General features: G+C 44.5%; 1 protein-coding gene across 1 annotated transcript in view; it reads right to left on the reverse strand.

The window, feature by feature from the left end:
* Positions 1-20,517, reverse strand: part of DOCK7 (dedicator of cytokinesis 7) — a 91,783-nt gene that overhangs the window by 24,891 nt on the left and 46,375 nt on the right. The window contains exons 16-32 of the mRNA XM_039711825.1: positions 19,879-19,949; positions 19,020-19,158; positions 18,744-18,845; positions 18,414-18,500; positions 17,411-17,642; positions 15,952-16,116; positions 14,451-14,593; positions 10,718-10,810; positions 9,465-9,554; positions 8,351-8,446; positions 8,115-8,255; positions 7,884-7,997; positions 6,605-6,775; positions 5,758-5,897; positions 2,149-2,318; positions 1,108-1,262; positions 306-488 (exon numbers count right to left, since the gene is read on the reverse strand). Coding sequence (XP_039567759.1) covers positions 306-488; positions 1,108-1,262; positions 2,149-2,318; positions 5,758-5,897; positions 6,605-6,775; positions 7,884-7,997; positions 8,115-8,255; positions 8,351-8,446; positions 9,465-9,554; positions 10,718-10,810; positions 14,451-14,593; positions 15,952-16,116; positions 17,411-17,642; positions 18,414-18,500; positions 18,744-18,845; positions 19,020-19,158; positions 19,879-19,949 — 2,292 coding nt within the window. The remainder of the gene's footprint in view (positions 1-305; positions 489-1,107; positions 1,263-2,148; positions 2,319-5,757; positions 5,898-6,604; positions 6,776-7,883; positions 7,998-8,114; positions 8,256-8,350; positions 8,447-9,464; positions 9,555-10,717; positions 10,811-14,450; positions 14,594-15,951; positions 16,117-17,410; positions 17,643-18,413; positions 18,501-18,743; positions 18,846-19,019; positions 19,159-19,878; positions 19,950-20,517) is intronic.

Genomic DNA, 20,517 nt, shown 5'->3' on the forward strand with positions numbered 1-20,517 from the left:
AGTTGGTAGGTAGATAAAACACTCAAGTTCCAGCATTGCTACAGAAAACTCTCTTTTCAAAGTGGCACTGCAGCAGTTCCCAGATGAGGGGCAAGCAGCACAAACTGCTTGAGAGGTGGAACAAGGCACAGACACTCACATGGCTGGGAAGTAAACATGGGAAAAGCCTGGCCTTGGGATTGTGAATACAGGAAATACTTTGGAGAGAGCAGGAAATGCCTTTCTGCAGTCGTGTAAAGGGTGGGAGCGTAAAGGTCCTCGGCAGGGCCCAGGAGGGACTCCAGGGGGTTCCAGCTTGGCAGTACCTTGTACTCAAAGCAGGAGACACAGAGGTAGAGCAGGTCCAGCAGGCGGTTGAGCTGCAGCACTGACAGGTCAGTGAACCACTTCTGCAGGACGCTCTCGTCCGCGTTCTTCAGCACCCACAGCAGGCAGATGAGGAGGCTGCGGCTGGACTCTGTGGAGAAGGTGGAGTGCTGCCTGCCACTCTGAAACACAGGTCAGGACAGGGCTTCACAACCCAATCACCACAGAATGAGGTTTTGCCATTGAGATAACTGTAATAACCTCAGCAGCTCAGGGGTTAGGCAGAGGGGCTGCATGTTATCTCATGCATCTATCAATGTCTCACTGAGAGTGCACCTAAATCCCACCAGCAAAATGGGGTGGGGTTGTGGTCCTGGAGTAATGGCAAGTCAGAAGAGGGAGGGTCTGCCTGCTGCCAGAATCAGGATTCCTTCTCTGTGCAGAGAACAGGGAAAATGGCCCCCCTTGTCTTCAGCTAGGTGGGATTTACCTGGGGTAGAATCTGGTCTTACAGCTTAAAGCTCATAGTAACTACTGCACTTCACAGAGCTTTTATAAGATTGTTTCTTTTTCAGGAAAGAGAACTCTTCTGCTTTCTGAGGTTTGTTGATTCCTATCCCTCCCTGGCATTTTCTTACGCCCCTCTGAAACACACACAGCAACATGCAAACGTGCTTTGTCCCCCTTGTTGCCCCTCTGCACACCCAGCTACAAACTGATGCGGGTCCCCACAGAACCTGCTGAATATTTGCTGGTTGACACAGACTGAGGGTCAGGAAATGAGGAGAGATAGACTTGTACCGAAGAAGGGAGTAGGAAACTGCTGGGCCTGGTGAGCTGGGGGACAGAAGTCCCTGCAATGGCCATGGCCACTGTCTGGCTGATCATGCTGCCACCCTCACTCTCGTAATCGTCCACGGCAACACAGCTCGGCCTCCCCCGCTGGTTGTGGCTCTCTGCAGAGAAATACAGGACTTTAGTCAAGCCCCAAATCAAGGCTTCACCCCCCAGACTCCAACCACAGTGCTAGTCCCACTGAACTGGGAATGAAAACTGAAAATCATCCCACTCCAGGGGTCCTGCAAAGAACAGGACAATGATTTGAGGGCATGAAAGCGAAGAAAGCAATTCCCAAATTCAACCTACACAACCTCAGTACCTGAAACCCTCCTAACAACAGACCTTTTTCCCTTTGAATACTCCAAATCCCTTCTTGCAGCTTTATTGTGTCATGAAACTCAGAGGATGTAGACGAGAACTCTAAATTCCAAACTATTCCTGACTGGACTCCCTGCCCTGATTGGAAATAACTTCTGCTGCTCTTTGGGACACTTTGCAAAGCACCCTGAAAATGAACTCCTGATGGAGCACATGATAGCAGGAAGAGGAACTCTGCTGATCCTTTGGAATTAGGAACTCTGCTTATCCTTTGGATTTAGGAACTCTGCTTATCCTTTGGATTTAGGAACTCTGCTTATCCTTTGGATTTAGGAACTCTGCTTATCCTTTGGATTTAGGAGCTCTGGTACAGTGTGAGGGGTGACTTTTTAAGCAGGTCAGAGACAGACGGAAGCTGGCTCTGCATTTACATCAGCCAGTGGGATGTAAACTAAAATGCACTGCTTTTTTTTTTTAATTTCATGCCAATAAGTGGGCAAATGCAACTTTTGAGTGCTAACAGGAACTGAAGGCACATTTTACAAGTGAAAACAAACACGAAAAAATATCAAATCACAATTCAGAAACAACTTCATCCGACAGCAAAGGCATTCATAACTCAATTTCAGAACCCAAACACCCAAGTGTGGCGAGCAGACAGCCAAGGCAGAGAATATCAAATACCTGTGAAGTCATAGAGCTGAGGCACAGTTTCCATGATCACGCCAATCAGAGGTAGATACAGCATTGCCACCCGGGCCTTTACCTGGGGGTCAGCGTACCGCGGGTCCGAGTCGTGGCTGGACAGCAGGTTGTGTACCATGTTGATGACCTTCTTATGCAATCCAAATAATCTGTTAAAAGACAGTTGGGTCATGCACATTAGTTAATATCTTCAAAGCAAACTCTCTTTTGTAACTAAGGGGCTTCAAAAAGGAAAAAAAAAAATCCCGTTTTTTATTTTTAACTTCACGCGAACTGCTGCTGCATGGGTTTTTTGATGTCCCATGGATTTTACAGATGGTTGGCTGATTTTTCACTGTGCCTTGTAAAATGGGCAAAAATATCTCATGGAATGCACACCCAGTATAATGTGAACACTCTCATATATTCCATTAAAAACCCCTGAAGTCCCAGCCACTGCTATGCTGAAGCATTGAATCTAATAAAATCTCTTAGAAAAACTTAGAGAATATGGAAAACAGGGAGAGAAACTTGAGAGGACAGTGGGTTCAGTAAAACTATTCATTGTGTTCTTTTTTTGTTTCTTTTTAACACCATTTACAGAGAGATAAACCCTCCTAAACCAGAACATTGCTTTAATCAAATGATCAGGAAGTTTCTGCTTCAGCCTCCCACCCTGCCCCATGCAATTACTGAACCAAAACAGGAGACTGCAGATCCAAAATTCAGAATAAAAAGTGGCAAAGACATGAAGGGATAGAAGGAAAAATAGCCAAAATGGCTTCTGTCATTATTCAGATGCAAACACTGGCAGAGCCCTTCTGTACAGCACCACATGTGACCCTCCTTGAAAACACAAAATCTCCCCTGAATCTCTAAAGGACTCTGCTCCTTCCAATCCCCTCAGCCACCACGCAGAGGCAAAACTCTCCCAGAGCAAATAGCAGGTTCTCTCTGCAGCTATTTGCTTCTGTAGGCAAACCAGCCAAGAAGACACTTTACCCCATGCATGAAGCAGCCAAGGAAGCTCAGACATTAGGCAGTAGCAAAACATAAGCTGCAATGTTCAGACCTGAGGTATTAAAACAAGTGCTGAATTTCAGGCAGTATCCATTTTACCTGAAAAGTAGAGGTGAGTTCTGGTTAAAAAAAGAGGCTTTGACTGGATTTTTGGGGGTTTGAAGTTGACTATAAGGCAGCAGTACAGCTTGGGAGGACATCAGCTACTGGAGCTGCAGGTCCTCCCTGTGGCTTTTAATCAAGCCATAATGAGATCCTACAATTGCTTTCTTGTGTAATTAGTCAGAGCCTTAACAACTAGGAAGGAAATGCTTATTTAAGTGACTGGTTCCTTCAGATTAAGGATAAAGAAAAGTCTTTGTATTATTTTGAAGGAGTGGCACCTAAATCGTGTTTTTAAAAATTCAAGGGAAACTATTCCACAGGCCATAAAACTGCAGATGGGGAAAACATCCAAGCAAGGCTGTGTAATTCTAACCAAGGGATCCTCAGATTTCTTTGTCACTTTCCCAGAGCTGGGTGGGCGCTGTGGTGGATCAATCCCTGAAGGAGAGGAAGAAATGCAGCCCCCTGCTCTTCCTGCCTGATAAGGCAGCGAATCGATCTCGCCTCCCTCCCCTCCCTTATCTCAGCCCTGGCCTGGATTTCTGTCAACACACACCCACACTTTTGCAAAACCGACTCTGGCACTGAACTCTGAGGGCTCAGTTCTGATTTTCTCACTTCTGGCCTGCACCCTCAGCCAAGATGGGCAGCGTGGGCATTGTGTGTGATGGCCAAAGCACCCCTGCAGTGTTTGCAGAGACAACTGTGCAGGGCCCAGCTGCTGGGACTGTCACGTTCAGCTGGATCCCTTCCCCTGTACACTTTGTTTGTCCCGTTTTTCAGGCTGCAGGTGCTCTGCAGGGCTGCTCTGTACTCTGTCACTCTGTACCCTGTCACACTGAGGGATGCATCCAACACACACCTCCAGGCACCAGGGAGCTGACTCCTTTTCTGTCCAACTCAATCCAAAGAGTTCCTATAAAATGACCTAAAACTAAACATATCCTGCTAATGGAGCAAAAGAGCGAGGACAGAACACATTTAAGGCTCTGGATCACCTATCAAGGCCTAAAGCAGGTCTCTGACACAATAAGCAACTAGATGAACAGCCCTTTCCACTCCTGCTGCAGGATAATGAACTGGGAACAATTCTCAGCTTTCTCCCCAGTGGTGGCCACAATATTTTATGGAAGACAAGTGTGAACTCTCTTCTGGTGATCATGTATGACTGTTAAAAGTCTTCACAGCAAGGGAAGAGCAGATCTGAACACACTTGGTATACTTTATCTGATAGATCTACAAGGAGAAATGCGGAGGGTTTGAACCTGAGAAGTCAACAAAACTGAAACTCCTTTTTTTTTCTGAAAAACAGTAAAAAGTAAATGTTTTACAGGTATACATCTGCCCCAAATTCAGGAGCTTGGATCAAAATGCATCTCCAGAACTGGTACCAGGGGCCTTATTCTGGCTTGACAAGGTTTGAGAGAGGAGTTGTCTCCCCAGGGGACACCAGCAAGCTCCTCTGTGCAGAGATTACCATCCTGGGCCAGGCTTAAGGGCTTGGTATGCAGGTAGAGAACAGAAAGTTTGTGAAGAACAAGGACAGACACACTCAGAGACAGGGCCTGATTTCTAACCAGTGAGCAGGATGCTCCTCTGGCACAAAAAGAATTTCTGCAGACAGCACATATTGGTAAAGATTTGCTGCTTTTTCCATTTCAGGCCAAACAAATGGGACTGCAGTGTATTATGTATATATACAGGAAAATATTCCATTTATGGCATCACTTTCTTCTCCAAGAGGAAACAGAATGAATGTTTAACTCCAGAGACCTCTTGGCAAAGGGGTAGAATTAACCATGAATCATCAGCATTTGTCGACTCGACTGATATTTCTGAGTCCACCTTGAGAAAAATGTCTGTGAGGGAACTCAGGACTGTGGAAGCAATCAATAATTTCCATTGCAACCCATTTTAAAGAGGCAAGGCAGAAAACAGCCCTAAATAACACAAGGAACAGACTGGATGTCAGGACCAGAGCAGAAAATTATTTGCTGCACAAGCCAGGCGAGTCACTGACAAACTCTGCATGCTTGACTCTATTTGTCTATTTGTGTAACCCACAGAGGCCTCATCAATGCATAATTTACAGTTAAAAAGAGCTGGGAGACCCACAGGCAAAATATATTGTAACATTTAAAACCACCAGCAAGAGAGGCTTCCTAAATGTTGGAAATTATTTTCCTGTTACATTTGAGAAAAGCTATTTTCCTTTCAGAGCTCCAGCAGTGCCCCTGTGGCATCTGGGGGCTCCAGCAGGAACCTCTTCTCAGCTGGAAAAATGAGACTGAAATCAGGTTTACAGAGTCTGGGATAAGGAAGAAACAGAAGGGGCAAGAAGAAAGAAGATTCTTAAATCACTGTTTCCTTATCATAGCTTACTAATTCATGTAAATTCTGGCCATGCCAGGACTTTCTTTGCATCCACCATTTGCCTGGAATTACAAAAGGCTCTTTGAAAAACAAAACTTTGTGAAGATTTACCCTTCTGCATCAGGATCTAGAATGACAGCCAGTTCTGTGAGCACCAGCCCGGCCAGGTAATGCTGCTGGCGGAAAGGCACAGACAACTCAAACATATTTGCAATCTTCTGGTCTTGGACATTTGTGGAGAACCCAGAACTCTGAAAAAAATCAAGTTTCAGAAGCTGCATCATGAACAGAGTCAAAGCTTAGGAAATACATAAAAAGCAGTTTTCAGAATTAAAGACAACCTCATGCCTTTTTCGTTTGGATCAAGGCACATCTACACTTAAATTCCATCCCAGCTCAATAACACTTCCATTAATTCTGTTTGTTGTTACTGTCTTCCCCTGTTAGGAAAGTTAAACCAAATAACCTTTAAAAGTGGATTGGTTAAACTTTTAACTCAAGGATGCTCTTATCCAAGCTGAAGAAAGCTTTAATTTGATTTAGTTTATGTGATTTTGGAACTAATTAATCCACTTGAATGACACACTAGTTCAAATTACTTTTCTGAGCAGGCCAGGACTAAGCTGCAGGAACTCAGAAGTCACTTGTGTTGCCAGAATAGGGTAACACTGGACAAAGTATTTTCCTTTACAGCTTATTTGTGTCTGTCCAATACAAGAGGGGACCAGGTCCCTAAGGACAGTGTGTGGTCACTACCAGGAGAGGGATACGGGCACTCTTTCCTCAATAATAAAAGCTCAAAAGAAATCAGAACCTCTGTGGCAGGAAAAACTGATTTCTAACTAAACACTTCAAAAAATACTAGCGAGAGGGACTGAAGGTACAGTGATACAACTGCCCTCAGAGGATTTAATTTTCAGCTCCGAGCTCAACTTGTATTTCCCAAATTTCTCAGTACCTGGGAAGTGGCTGAAGACACGGATGGTGATGGAGATGCAGGTGGTGTGAGCAAGCTGCAGGGTAAATTCAAGGTGACATAGTGCTCGTGGCTGCAAATGATGCGCAGGAAGTCCAGCTTCAGAGAGGCCAGGTTGCTTGGATTTGTTAAGGAATACACCTTTGCAGACACCTGGAAAATCCAGCCCACAGCACTGCAGTCAGCACCAAAAGAGAGTGTAACTGCAAGGTGAGCCCCCCTGCCCATCTCTGCTCCCCAAAATCACTCCCAAAGCAAGAACTGGAGAGCTTGGTGCCATTAAATGGTCACACCCACGTCCACAGCACTTTTTTTTGTGCCAGAAATTCAGTTCTGTGAATGTGCAGGAGCCACACACATCCCAGACATGTCTCTCAATACAAGATCTATACACCAGTACTATTTAAATAACCAAATGAAGAACTGTGGGCTTCACCCAATGGGGGATTGGAACAAGATGATCTTTAAGGTCCTTTCCAACCCAAACCATTCTTTGTTTCTGTAATTCCCACATCCCATTGATTTCAGCAGGGAGTTATGAGAACCACTGTGTGACGCACTAACAGCTCCAAGATGCAGGTTGGTTTTTATACATATATCTTTTATATATAAAAATATAATCAATTACACATAATAGATGTAATATACAGCAGGCAGCTTAAAATCTTAAATGCTCTTGCTGTTCTTCTGCCCCTTACAGAGAATGTTTTAGACTCTACAGGGAAAATGAGTCTAAGCTTAGTCCCACTTCTCACTGATCCCTTGTTATCTCCTCTGTACACAGTGTCAGAATGGATGTTTGTAGTCAAACAAAACTTTGTGGTTCAGGGTGATTTCCCTGTCACACTGCAAAAGAGCTGCCCTCCTTGTGGGGAAGGACACCCTGCATGCCCCAAAGGATGGAAGAGGAGCTCAGTGATCAATATGATCATCCAGGGTCACCGTGTCCTTAAGAGACCACGACAGTCTGAGCTCCCTCACAGAACCTCCCACTAATTTTTGATTCAATTACTCTGAATATGGTGAGCAGAGGGAATAATTCTCCCTCTCTGCTGCCTGTCCATTCACTCCAGGGAGTGCCTCCTAATTAACAGTTAAGAGTGTAATTAGAGAGGCGTAAACCCTAAATCACCTCTGAGAAGGCCCTGCTCTAAGAAGACCTGAACAGCGGAATTCTGTGTCCGTGTTTTGCTGTCTGTCCAGAGAAATCTAACAGGCTCTGCCACGGCTCAGTTAAGCCACAATGTTTATCTGCATTCACCTGTTTGTAGCAGGTCTTAATAAGAGCAAAAACAAATCCTCTGTCCATGATGGACAACAAATCATTGAGGAAAAATGCGAGACTGGTGTTGAGCCGCTCCACCATCTCCGTGTCCTGGAGAGAAGGAAGAGAAAACCAGAAAGCAGATGAAGAACCCTGTGTGTTTTCAAGCAAACAAGAGGCAGGAGGGCTGGTGGCTGAGCTGGGCTCAGTGTAATTGTTTGCCATCACCTTCTGGAAGCGGGAGACTATATCACCAGCGATTGTGCTGACCAGTGCAGACACGTCATCCATGAAGCGCTCCGGGAAACGATTCTTCCTCGGCGCATCCAGTTTGTCAGCAAAATACAGATGATGCACCATGCTCTTCACCTATGGGGATATAAATTACAGCAGAGCCACTTGCAGCTGTCGCTGGTTCTGCTTGAGAGCAGGGGCTGGGAGACATCAGGGAGGTGTTTGCTCACCATCAGCTCGAAGAAGAACCAGGCCTGCTGCAGGGCCGCCTCGCGCACGCTCCCGCTGCACACAACCCACTGCAGGGCCAGCTCCTCGTGGAAAAGCTACAGAGTCAAAGCCAGAGTCAGCCCAGGCCTCCAGAGCAGCTCCCAACACAGCCCCCATGAGAAATGGCAGCACGGTCCGTGGCAAGTATGGCAAACAATGAGTTAAGCAAACTAAATAACTGAGGACATGACAGCAGTGGTGGCATCCCATAAAGAAATCCCCAGCTAACAATGAGGGATGAGGTTATGACATGTGATGTGAGAAACGTTCAACAGCATCTCGCTCCAGGATTGAATCTCAAGTGTCAAAAGAATTTTCCGCCCACCCCCAAGAAATAATAATTTAAAAAAAGGTTGGTGCTCAAATTAGTTTAGTTTAAAAAGTCTACCTTTCTGCCTGGTCTGATTTTCGCAGGAAAAAGGAGTAAAAAGTGGACATATAAAATGATTTGTACAAAGATGTATATTTACTGTGAGAAAGGACTTAAAGCAGTAAGAAAGAAACATGGGGCTCAAACAGCTCTTGGATTTCTTTTCTCAGAAAAGACCAACCCACAGACTGACAGTGCCAGTGGCCACATTTTCTTTACACAAAAGCTCTGGCATTTTGCCTTTCTGACATTGTTTACAAGGTTCTCATTTCCTGTAAGGGAGTTCACTTTCAAAGTGATTCCCATTCCCTTTCTGGAGTCTCTCTGGATTAACACCTGGATAAGTGAGCTCAGCACACCGAGCCATCCAACACATTTTCATTTTGCACACAAAATGCATCATTTACGTGTCTAGACAGTGCTATTCATATTTTTTGAAAGCCAGTAATAAACTGGCCCCAAACACTATGGCCATTAAATCAGACAAGCAACTCCTGATCATTTAATTCTTCCCAATTCAACTCCAAATACTTCACATTCCCTACAGCCTGGATATTCAGAGGTGTTAAGCACCAGCAGTTCATAATGACCTCGGGGAGGAAAAAAAATAATCAGGCTATAAATAAAAGAATAAATTGCATCACGTTTTCAGAATGACTTGACCTCCCTGCCCCACAATATCAATTGTCTCCACTGAAATCTACCTTTTTGGTTGGTAATCGTCCTGTTAATGTTTGTAAGAAACTTGACGTCTCAGTGTGCGAAGACATACGATTACAACTTCGATCCGTAGCCTACGGAGTGGAGATGAATGAATGATGACAGGACATTAAAGTTTGCCGTGGATGGGTTTTGCAGCTCAAGGACAATGAACGTTTACAAAAATACTCTTCCAACTGTAGGGTTTTTACAGCTTTTTAAGCATTCTCAATCTCTTAGGCATTTACAGATTGGGTCTAAATGACAGCAATTCTGATTGGTTTTAAGACATACAGGTTATTCAAAGAACTGCATGTTCTGATGCACAGACAATGCTGCAAAGCATGAAACTTTTCCATCGTTGCATTTTATCAACATGCACAGGTCATATTTGGAATTTCAGCCCATACCTCTCAATCTACCAGAGGCCAAGCGTGGGGGGATGTACCCACGGCCACGCTGCTGCTGCCAAGGGCAGGGGGAAAATCACTCAAGTTCTGCTTCTGATGGAAATGATTTGCCATAAGATCAAGTGAACTTGGACTAAATATTTTGGGAAGGCTGATAAACTGGGAAGGAGGAGCAGTTGAGAGGTACGTTCAAGGCATCCATGCAGTGGAGAGCAGCAGGCAACGGGGGCTAAATAAACTCTTCCTGACTGAAGCTGCTGTAAAGTTTTCATACTTTGCAACACAGAACAAGACAATTGGCCCTGGCAAATCACTGCCTCCAGCATTCAAATTGACATGTTTTAAGAGAGAATTTCATATGTGGCAATCAATTTGGGTTCACAATACTCCACTCAAACAAGTCATGAAGGATTACTGGACGATGAGTACTAAATGCTTGATGAGAATGGAAAATGGTTCACGACATCGAAAGGAATGGCAAACATGGACAAAACTATGAAGCTGTGATTAATGTTCCCACTTAGAAATGTGCTCCACCTGAAGCTGAAACTAGTGTGAGAGAAAGAGAAAAAAAAGAAAACAAAAGCAGTCACAGCATTTACATTTCACAGACCAGCAACCACTGAAATGAAAGGAGGGGACACGTTCACGCGATCGGAGGTTTTTCATGCAGTGTGGTGGGTGGGGGAGGGATGAGAATTCATAAAATCAAACTGAAAAGTTTTCAAATAAACAATTACAGAAAAAAAAAGAAACCACCAAAACTGGAAAATGCACTGAAAGGAAGATATTCTACAGGAAAACATCAGGGAAAACAAAGGCAGAAAAACCTCAACCGAAGACACCACCTGTGTTGACTCTGCACTTGGGCTGGGGTTGGATCCCCATGGGGCTGCTTTTGGACCACCAGTGTTTACCCAGGAATTGGAGCGGTCCAAGCCCTGGGCATGTGACAGAAAGCAGTTGGGAAAGGAAAGAAATATTACATGTTGCATGCCATACAGTAGCCAAAGTTCAGTCCTTACAAGCAATCAAAGTGGGTACACTGCAAACACATCAGCACTTAGAACCTGAGTTCTCAGGTGCCTGTCGAGACACCGAGTCCAGAGGATAATTTTATATCTCACATACATACAGAACATTAATCCTGTCAACAGCTCTGGTCTGGTGTGTCCTGTCTGGAATGCTTGACACTCAAAAACTCTCCTCCTCCTGAAAAATCCTACTTGTCCTTTGCTTAGTTTAAACCCATTCCCGTGGAGCCAGGTGAGATTTACACTGTGACAGAGGAAAACTGGTGGTGAGATGTGAGGATGCTCTCTGAGGCTTCCAGCACTTCAGGGTAGCCCGGAGTTCATAAGCTCTACAATTCTTACAGAAATGCTGAGAAACTGAAGAGGCTGACTGTCAATCCTCACAGGGTTCCCTGCCTATGGAAAAAAAGTCCAGCACTGCTGGCAGAATAACCTGTGGACAGGATTTCACATGGACACTCGGGCATTTCCCCTGGGCACTGTGGCAAAGGGAGGAAAGAGCACATACCTTTTCTGGAACCAACCTGTTTTCCAAGCAAAACATCTGAAAAACCATCCTGCTTTTCAAAAGCTCAGTCTAGCCTGTACTCCAAATCCTACTGCAATGGATCACTCTGGCAAAATCACTGTGGATCCTTCCTCTGTCTGCTCTCTTCTCCTTGAGACACTCAAGAAGGAAAAATTCAAACTTGTGCTGTCACCCAGGCTGCTCCCAAATCAGGAACATTCAGGGGATGGAGTGGATTTCCCTGGGTCCCAGGAAGGAGCTCTGACAGACACAAGTCCTTATAAATACCACACATAGATTTTGACAACTCTCACCTGAATGAGACCTTCCATCCCCATTTCTGTGCCAACTTAGGGCTTTTTCCCAATACACAAAGCAAAGGTGCAGCCCATTTCATCCCCATGATCAGCATCAGCTGCAAAGTCCACCAAGCCAAACCATCTATTTCTCCCAGCAAACTAAAATCCACCTCAAGGTTGAACCTGGCGTGAGAGCTGTAACCTGGGATTCAAACCATTAATCCACTGAGCTCCTCCAGGCAGAGCTCAGCAGTGCTGTAATTTTGCTTAAGATGTCCAATAAAAAAAATACTGAACACATAAGGAGAGTGTTTTAATCTCAATTACTTTTTGGCAGGAATAAATCAAAGCCCTGTGCCCTGCTCAGCCCCATAAACATGCTTTATTTTGCTCACAGTGATTTAAAGTCGAAAGGGCTTTGCAGAATGCTGAACTAAGCTCTTGTTTTGTAAAATCAGGACTAATTTTGAAAATGCCTTTATCCCCCTCACATTTCTCTCTCAGGGTTTCCTAATCTTGTCATTCTGGTTCTGAGGATAACAATTAAACACACACTGTGTTTGCAAAAGCAAAAATCATTTTGTAACAATCTGGAAAGGGAAGGGTTCTTTCCTCTTCAGAAAACAAAAGAGTACGAGAGCTTCTTATTGCTTGGCAGAGTCACTCCAAAGTTCACAAAGCTGTTGTTAAATTCTGTGCTGCCCCTGGGGTTTAACCTGCAGCTGGATCTGTGCAGGAACATAACCCCCATCTGTGAAAATCCACTGGCAGAGCAATGAAACCCCACAATGTTTTCTGGGTTTTTCCCAACACATCTCCAGCATTGCAGGATCACTTTAAATATGTCTTTTTAGACATTTAATAAATTTTCTCTAGTAGGGAATAAAATTTACATGGCTTCAATTCACAAATGATGGCAAAACAAGTGACAGACCTAAGACCTCCTCTACTGTGACAATAAACAGAAATCTTCCATATCCTGTAAAGAGTTTTCAAAATGAAGTAAGAAGGTGACAAGGGAGACTTAAAGCATTTATACCACACCTCCAAATACCTTACATTAGAATAAAAAAATAACACAAGACTGGACTTTGAAGACCTCCCTCAAACAACAAAATCTGAGTTGTTTTAAGGCAGAAAACGTCCTGTGATTGGGAACCTCAAATTAGAATCTATCTGGGAATATTCCTTAAGCCATTACTTGGAGAAACAACAGGGATTTTTGCAGCCTTTTACTCGTGTCAGCATCTCAAGAAGTGTATTATTTTTGTCTACTGATATTAAGAAACAGAAATAATTATACTCAACCAAAAGTCTGTATATAGCCAGGTTGAGGTTAATTCCTGATGCTCAGACTTCCCTAAAGGAAACTTTTCCCTCAACAATTATCCACGGAACAGGTTTTCCTTTAACGCCTGGAGTACACCTCTGGAAGAAAATCTCTCTTCATTTTGTACTGTGACATTATTCACCAAGCCAGCACACGTTAAACTTCTGATAGCCTGGGTAAATTCCATATGCACATCAGTGCCTGTGGCATTTCACAAAAGGTCAGGCTTGTTTAATTAGCAAGATACTGAAGTGGTCTTTAAAATATTTCAAGACTTCTAAGTCCAGACTTTGATGTAAGAAATAATTATTTGCCTACCCACAATTCTTCAGCCTCTTATTTGGTCAGCAAATGATGTTGCTATTCATTTAAAATTGGAACCTCTTCCTCAAATTGTGTTTTTCTTGCTCTTATAAAACCCAGCATCAGCCATATCAAGCCTATCTGGTCAGGGTGGTGGCTGTGGTAACAACCTTGCTCCCTAAACTTCAAAAGGAAATGAATCAGCCTCCCTGAAAGGGCTCAGGAATTCACCTGTGCTGGAAGAGTGAAAGGTCATGGTGGGAAAGAGTCTCAACCCGATGAAGTTATCACAGTTTGAAGAATATTTTAAATAAAGAAAAGAGGAAACCCCAAAGCAGCTCGGGCACCCCTCTCAAGGGAGGGAATTACCAACACTGCTTTGTCCTGGCTCATCCCACCTATTTTAGGCATAAAATGAAGGGCTCAGATTGGGACTGTGGTGGTTCTGTGCAGTTAGAAGTCAGCAGAGGAGATGGATTTACTGAAATTTACTGAATTTACTCTTTCCTCAAGAGCCAGAGCACAACCATGCTGGATGCTCTGCACCTACACTGGAATGTCACTTTCTGGGCTGGGCAGTCATGTGGGAGTCAGTGCCCCTGTGCTCAGCTGGCCAGACTCTGCCTCTCACCAGGCATCCCAAATCCTCTCTGGGCCACGCAGGGAGCAGGAATGTTCCTGCTGTGTGCAAGACACCCGCTCTGGACACGAGGAGTAGAGAAACCTGAGCAGCTGAATGCAGAGGAAAGGAGGGAGTTTGGGGTTGGGAGGGAAGAGTGGGGTAAGAGGGTGCAAGGTTTGGGGAGACACAATAGAGCTAGGTTCAGGATTTGGCTGCTGGCCGTGCAAAAAGTGAGGAGGAGACAAATCCAGAAGAACTCCTGCCCTCAGCCCCCACACTTGTGGAAGCAGCACTCCAGGATGGCTCCAAAAGTCAGAGACATTTCCAAGGAGTGGTGCTCCTGTGGTGCCACCAGCAACAGCCAGGAAAGGGCTGAGGAGGGGCTGGGACAACCCCCAAGCCCTTCCCTGGTACTCAGCAAGGACCGGGAGGTGCTGGGGCTCTGAGGGGTCCCTGGCAGGGCAGGAAGGGCAGGACAGACGTACCTTGGTGCCGATGATGGAGCGCACCTCGTCGTCGGGCGAGGTGGGGGTGCCGGAGATGTCGGGGTTGCTGTTGCTGAGGCTGCGCGAGCGGTTCAGGTTGAGGCTGGCGGGGCGCACGGCCGACCTGGCCATTGCTGTGGGTCAGTGTGGCCATCCCTCACCCTCAGGACACCCAGTCCTGCCCGGTCAGTGTGGTCACCCCTCAGTCAGACCCCCCCAGGCGAGCCAGCCCTGCCCAGTCAGTCCAGCCATCCCCTCAGGACAACCTGGTCCTGGTCACTCTGGCCATCCTCCATCACCCAGAGCCCTTCAGGACACCCAGGCCTCTCCTGCCCGGTCAGTCCAGCCACCCCTCACCCTCAGGACAGCCAGCCCTGCCCAGTCACTCTGGCCATCCTTTATCACCCAGAGCCCCTCAGGACAGCCAGCCCTGCCCGGTCAGTCTGGCCATTCCCCACCCTCAGGACAACCAGCCCTGCCTGGCCATCCATCACCGAGAGCCCCTCAGGACACCCAGGCTTCACCTGCCTGGTCACTCTGGCCATCCTCCATCACCCAGAGCCCCTCAGGACACCCAGGCCTGCCCAGTCACTCCAGCACGGGAACAAAAAGCTGTGTTATCCACAGGGAAGCACAAGGCTCCCTGCGGGCTTGTCTTTAGCTAACAGGATGTTTTCCAGATCTCACACTCAAGGTGGGCACAGTTTTAGGTACAAAACCTTCCCAACAGCTCTCAGAGCTTCCCCACTCTGTGCATGGATGTTCCTTCCAAAAGCTGGTTTTCCATGGCTGTCACTCACACCATCTCTTTCCCATCCCTCACTCTCAGCTGGCACTAATTTATTTCTCTCCTGCACCCAGACATGTGGTTTCTAGTATTTTGCACTCCGGCTTTAAATATGTCTATATTTTATATGTATACATAAAAATAAAAACATGTTATATATACATATGTATATATATATATGTATGTATGTACATATGTGTATATATATACACATGCATTAAAATATGTAAAAATATTATATAAATAATATATTCAATGAATTTAGGCTCTGTTTCTGGAATCAGCCTAACTTCTGTCATCAACTGCAAGTCTTTGTTTAATTGATGGATAATACCCTTTGGATATCTATTCTATCCAGCCAGTGTTTAAACTTTCTGCTGGAAATGGATTAAAGTATAAAAGTTCTTGTGAAGGAGACTGGGAAACATGACAGTCCAGGAGTGCATCACAGCTGTCTCATAGAAAAAACCCTAAAATCCATTTTTTCCCCATAATTCACGATCCTTCAGCAGTGACACTTATTTAAAATAATCAAATAATTGAATCTGACACAACTAACAGTAATTAAACTCATCTTTTAAGTGGTTACACTGGCAAATTAATAACAGCCCTGCAGGGAAGCAGCCACACAGTTGGTACTCAGAAGCACCTGCCAGCAAGTGGTTCTGCTTTCATTTACCCAACTTGAAATAAAATGAAAAACAGAAGAGCTACCTGGTGATGGTGAGTTGGGGTAGGTGTTGGGCAGGCGAAAAACATAATAAATATAGGAAGCAAGCAGGCTGTTCCTGCCATGCTGGTCCTGGTTGCCATCCAGGTTCTTGTGAAGTCTGTTTATGATCGATGCCATCGCCTCAAAAGATGCTTGGCCCAGGTTCACTGAAAGCAAAAAGGGACGAGTTTGGTTTAGACTGCAGCAGGACCAGGGGAAATCCTAAATGTGCTGTTCATCCACCTGCTACAGGGTAAATGGTGGAGCTTCTCAGAGCCTAGCAGCATTTCTCATCCCAAGCTGAGCCTGGTGTTTGAACCAGCCTGAGAGCAGGTCAGCTGGTCCAGTGATCAGCTGCCACTTTTATTAATAATAAATTTAATTCATTTAGGCTCCGTTTCTGGAACCAGCCCAACTGTGGTCATCAAGTGCAATGGTAACAAGAGCAAGTCCTTGTTTAATTGATGAATAATACCCTTTGGATATTTATCATGCTTTTCTCAGTTAATTATTTCCTCTATTTAAGTCTTAGCCAAAATACAAACTGTATCAAATGAACAATTTCATTCTGTTGAGGGAAAAAACCTGCTCTGAAAATGAGCACAAAAAACTACACACAGACTGAAGGAGATATTCTAGAAAAATTAAGGATGAAGAAGATAGTAGCTAGAGAATGAAAATCTTATTTTAAATAAATCCAGTCACTAATGTCCATAATATTCCATACAAACCAACTAAACCAATACAGAACACTCAAAGAGTGAAAGAACATTAAAATATAAAATAAAAATGCAGCTAAATTCTTTCCCATAAAGTTTAAATAAATAATTTATACAACTAAGAAAATACTTTCAAAAATATTTTTGAAGCAGTCTTAGATCCTTATATTCCACCATGTCCAAACTCAGGTTTCCTATTAAAAAAAACCAGCAAAAACTGCTATTTTAAATATTAAGGATCTAATCCTGACTTAAACTTGAGTTTTTTTGTACTGCCAGAGCTTAGCCCTTCACAGGGAGCAAAAGAAGGGATTATTCATGCTGGCAGTATCAGATCCACAACAGGAACATGCAGCATCTGTATTTTCCTACTTCCAGATTTTCCAAGGTGACCAGTAAGGTTGAAACCCCTACTTTCTGTCAGGATGGAGACACCTCAACAAGCTCCAGTGCTAATAACATGCTGAACATTCAGGAAAATCAGATTCCTTTTCTCGTGGCTCAATTTGGACACCAAATTCCCAGTTCTTCTTAGAAGCCTTCCATTAAATATTAAATATTGCTCCTGTGTATATCACCCCAGATCTGGATGCCAGCATGTTTTATTTGGGAGACACTTGGTATATTAGTGGCACTAAAATACAGCATAAAAATGGACTTTTTTACTTCTACATAAATATGATAAAATTGGAAGTGTCAAACTTTCAGCTATGTAATTCTCTATAAAACTTAAATAAAATACCTATTTGGCCTGCAATGACAGGAGGTCTTACTACCAGAAGGATCAGTTTGTCAAGCAGGAGATGAAGAAATCGCACTACCGGCTCCAGTTGAGAGGAATTTAAAGCTGAAATGCTGCTCTTCAGTTCATTTTCCAAGTTGTTCTCCATAATTCTCATGTCTCCTATTCGCACAGGGAACATGTGCTCATCCAGAGCATGGACAAGTGCAAAGAACTTGTCAAGGTAAGGGTCCTACAACAAGCAAAAAGCCAATAATCAGCAAGAATCCCCAAAATATCTTCATTTTCTATGGATTTGTGTCTCATGGATGGGTTCTCACCCTCATTTTTCTATCTGGCCATTTAATCTCACAAAATTAACAGAAACTGAACATCTTTGAGAGATCTGTCCATATTTAATTCTAATTCTACTTTCAAAGTTACCAAGGCAAAACTAGAAGACCCACAGACTGTGTATTCTTAGACAAACCAGACAAAAATCACATTACTACTTACAGCACAAATACACACACCCCATCAAAATGACACAGTGGGAATTAATAAAACAAAAGCTGAAATGATTAAACAAAATGAGTGTCATCTTTATTTTCAGATCAAAGGCAGACAGAGGGAAAATACAGGGAGGAAGCAAAAGAGGAGGAGGGGAAAGAGAAGAACAAGAAAACAAGAACAAAAAAACAAGAAAACAAGAAAAAGAAAACAAGAACAAGAAAACATTATTTGCCTGGGCTGTGTCAGAGCTGTTGTATCAAACACAACAGGCTGACAGCACTGTTGGCCATTCACCCCCCTGTGAATTAAGGCCAAACCACTCATCTTTTTAAGCAGAACTTCTCAAATATACTCACAGCAGAATGTGGAAAAACAGGTGTGCTGGCTCAGAACTGAAAATGAGATTGTAATTTCACTACAAGGGATTGTTACACCCTTCACAGCATCAACTCTGACAGTGTTTCAACTGTCAGAAGATTATTTTATTCCAGTGACTGCTCTTGACACCCACCTGAGTGTGGAGGGATGACACAGCAACAACTTCCACATTGAAAACCCCTTTGTGGTTGTCCACCCACTTCATCCCAGGGAGAGGAACCTGCAGGTTGAGGAAGAATGAGAGAGGATGTGACAGAGAGCAGAACTTAGGCTCTGCTAATTACAAATTCATTCATTTTGGTCAGATCACACACACATAGCTGCACACAAACACTAAAACTCTGTCTAAATTTAACAGTTTTTAAGAAATAAATAAATGCACACACAGAGATGTGTACACATACATCCTCTCATTTTTTCTCACATGTATTCTGCTGGTTTTCAGCAGGCAGGCTCAGCTCACCTCTGGAGAAAGCACTGAATAAGCCTGTGGTGGCTTTTCCAGGGACACAGGGAGACAGAACTGACCCGTCTTTAACCGGCCATTCTGCAGCATGGGGATCCACTGCAAAGAGAAGAAAACAACAACACACACATTTCTTCAGGCTTTCTTTGAGCTTTTGCCAATTTCCCAAGGTCTGCAACGGGATGTGAGTTCACAGGGATGCTAAACAAAGAGCCAGCGAGTGCATTTGAATGAATCCTGTGCTGAAAAATGCAAGGATGGAAAGACACTCACGGTGTAGCCGACTGGAGTCTCCAGGGGTGTGTTTTGTTTTTGCTGGCAACTGACGTGGTAGAAAGTAAAAAGCAGGTGGTGGTGGTCTGTCAAAGTGGCTGGAAGCTTAATCTTGATTTCCTCGTGAAAATCAGGAGATCTGTGCAGAGAGCAGAGCCTCAGCTGAGTCACCCACAGTGGTTTGCTACCTTGTGCTTGAGTGAACCCTTTGAGTTAAAGGATCTGCAGGGAAGGGAGTGTATGGGCTATCCCAAAGGATTAAAGCTCACTTTCTGATCACAAAGGACTGGGAAAACTTATAATCCACAAAAAAATGGGCAGCAGCCCTCTCCTCACACAGGCACTCTGAACCATATGAGCAATAAACTCCTGTCTCAATGTGGACACTGCCACAAGCCCAACCTGCAGGACAGGAATCTCCCCAGGAACATCTCTCCCTGGAACATCTCTCCCTGGCACAGCTGCAAAGCCAGGAAAACGTTCCTGCTGGATTCAGCACCACTCACCCCAGCTGCAAGGGAATTATTTTCAGGACCAAGTAGCTCCAATCTGCACCTAATGTCTAAAAGGCTCCAAGAAAACAACAGGGGCACCTGCTCCTGTGAGTTTGGAACGTAAATCTTCATGACTGCTGACTGGAGCTGTACTTGGAGCATCTGCTGAGCTGGGCTACGTGCTCAGGATCACACAAAGTTGATCTGTACCACAGCAAACAAAGACTCCGTCTCCCAGTTGTCACAAAACTCTAAGGACAGCATCAACTGGCACTGCAGTCACTGTGAGTGCTGTCCAGACACTGATTGTTAAATAATTAACATCAGTCACTGGTGAGTAACTGCACTTCCACACTGTGTTTTACCTGTTGTGATACACCACGGCTGTGTACGCTTCCTTGGAAAACTCAGGACAGCTGGATTTGCCAAAGATGACCTGCAAAAAGGGGAAAAGAAACACAGAACTGCTTTAAAACTGTGCCAAGAATTTGTTCCATAATCCTGCGGAAACATTTAGAGCTCCACTTATTGTGCACCCGTTCCAGCTTGCTCCCTGCCCCTTCACTTACAAGCAGCACTTCACTCAGTCACTGAAAAGGCACAATTTCAACAACTCCAGTGACACATGGACACAGACATGGCAGAAGAACTGCCCTGGAACCACCCCTGCACAGATCCTCTCTGAGTGGGGATCACTGCTGGCCCTGAGCAAAGCTGTCACCTTTCATTCTTGTCATGGAAACAAAGCTTCTATTCCAACCATGAGCAGTGTCTGCTGCAAACACAGAATCCCAGAATGGGTTGGGTTGGATGGGAATTTAAATCCCATCTCAGGAATGAGACAGGGACAGCTTCCACTAGCCCAGGTTGCTCCAAGCCCCATCCAACCTGGCCTTGGACACTTCCAAGGATGGAGAATCTCTCTGGACAACCTCTGCCAGGGCCTCGCCACCCTTACAATCAATAATCACACGTTAAAATTCCTGCTGATCTACTGTTACCTC

This window comes from Passer montanus, unplaced genomic scaffold, assembly GCF_014805655.1.
Source record: "Passer montanus isolate IOZ18808 unplaced genomic scaffold, ASM1480565v1 scaffold25, whole genome shotgun sequence".
Lineage (NCBI taxonomy): Eukaryota > Metazoa > Chordata > Aves > Passeriformes > Passeridae > Passer > Passer montanus.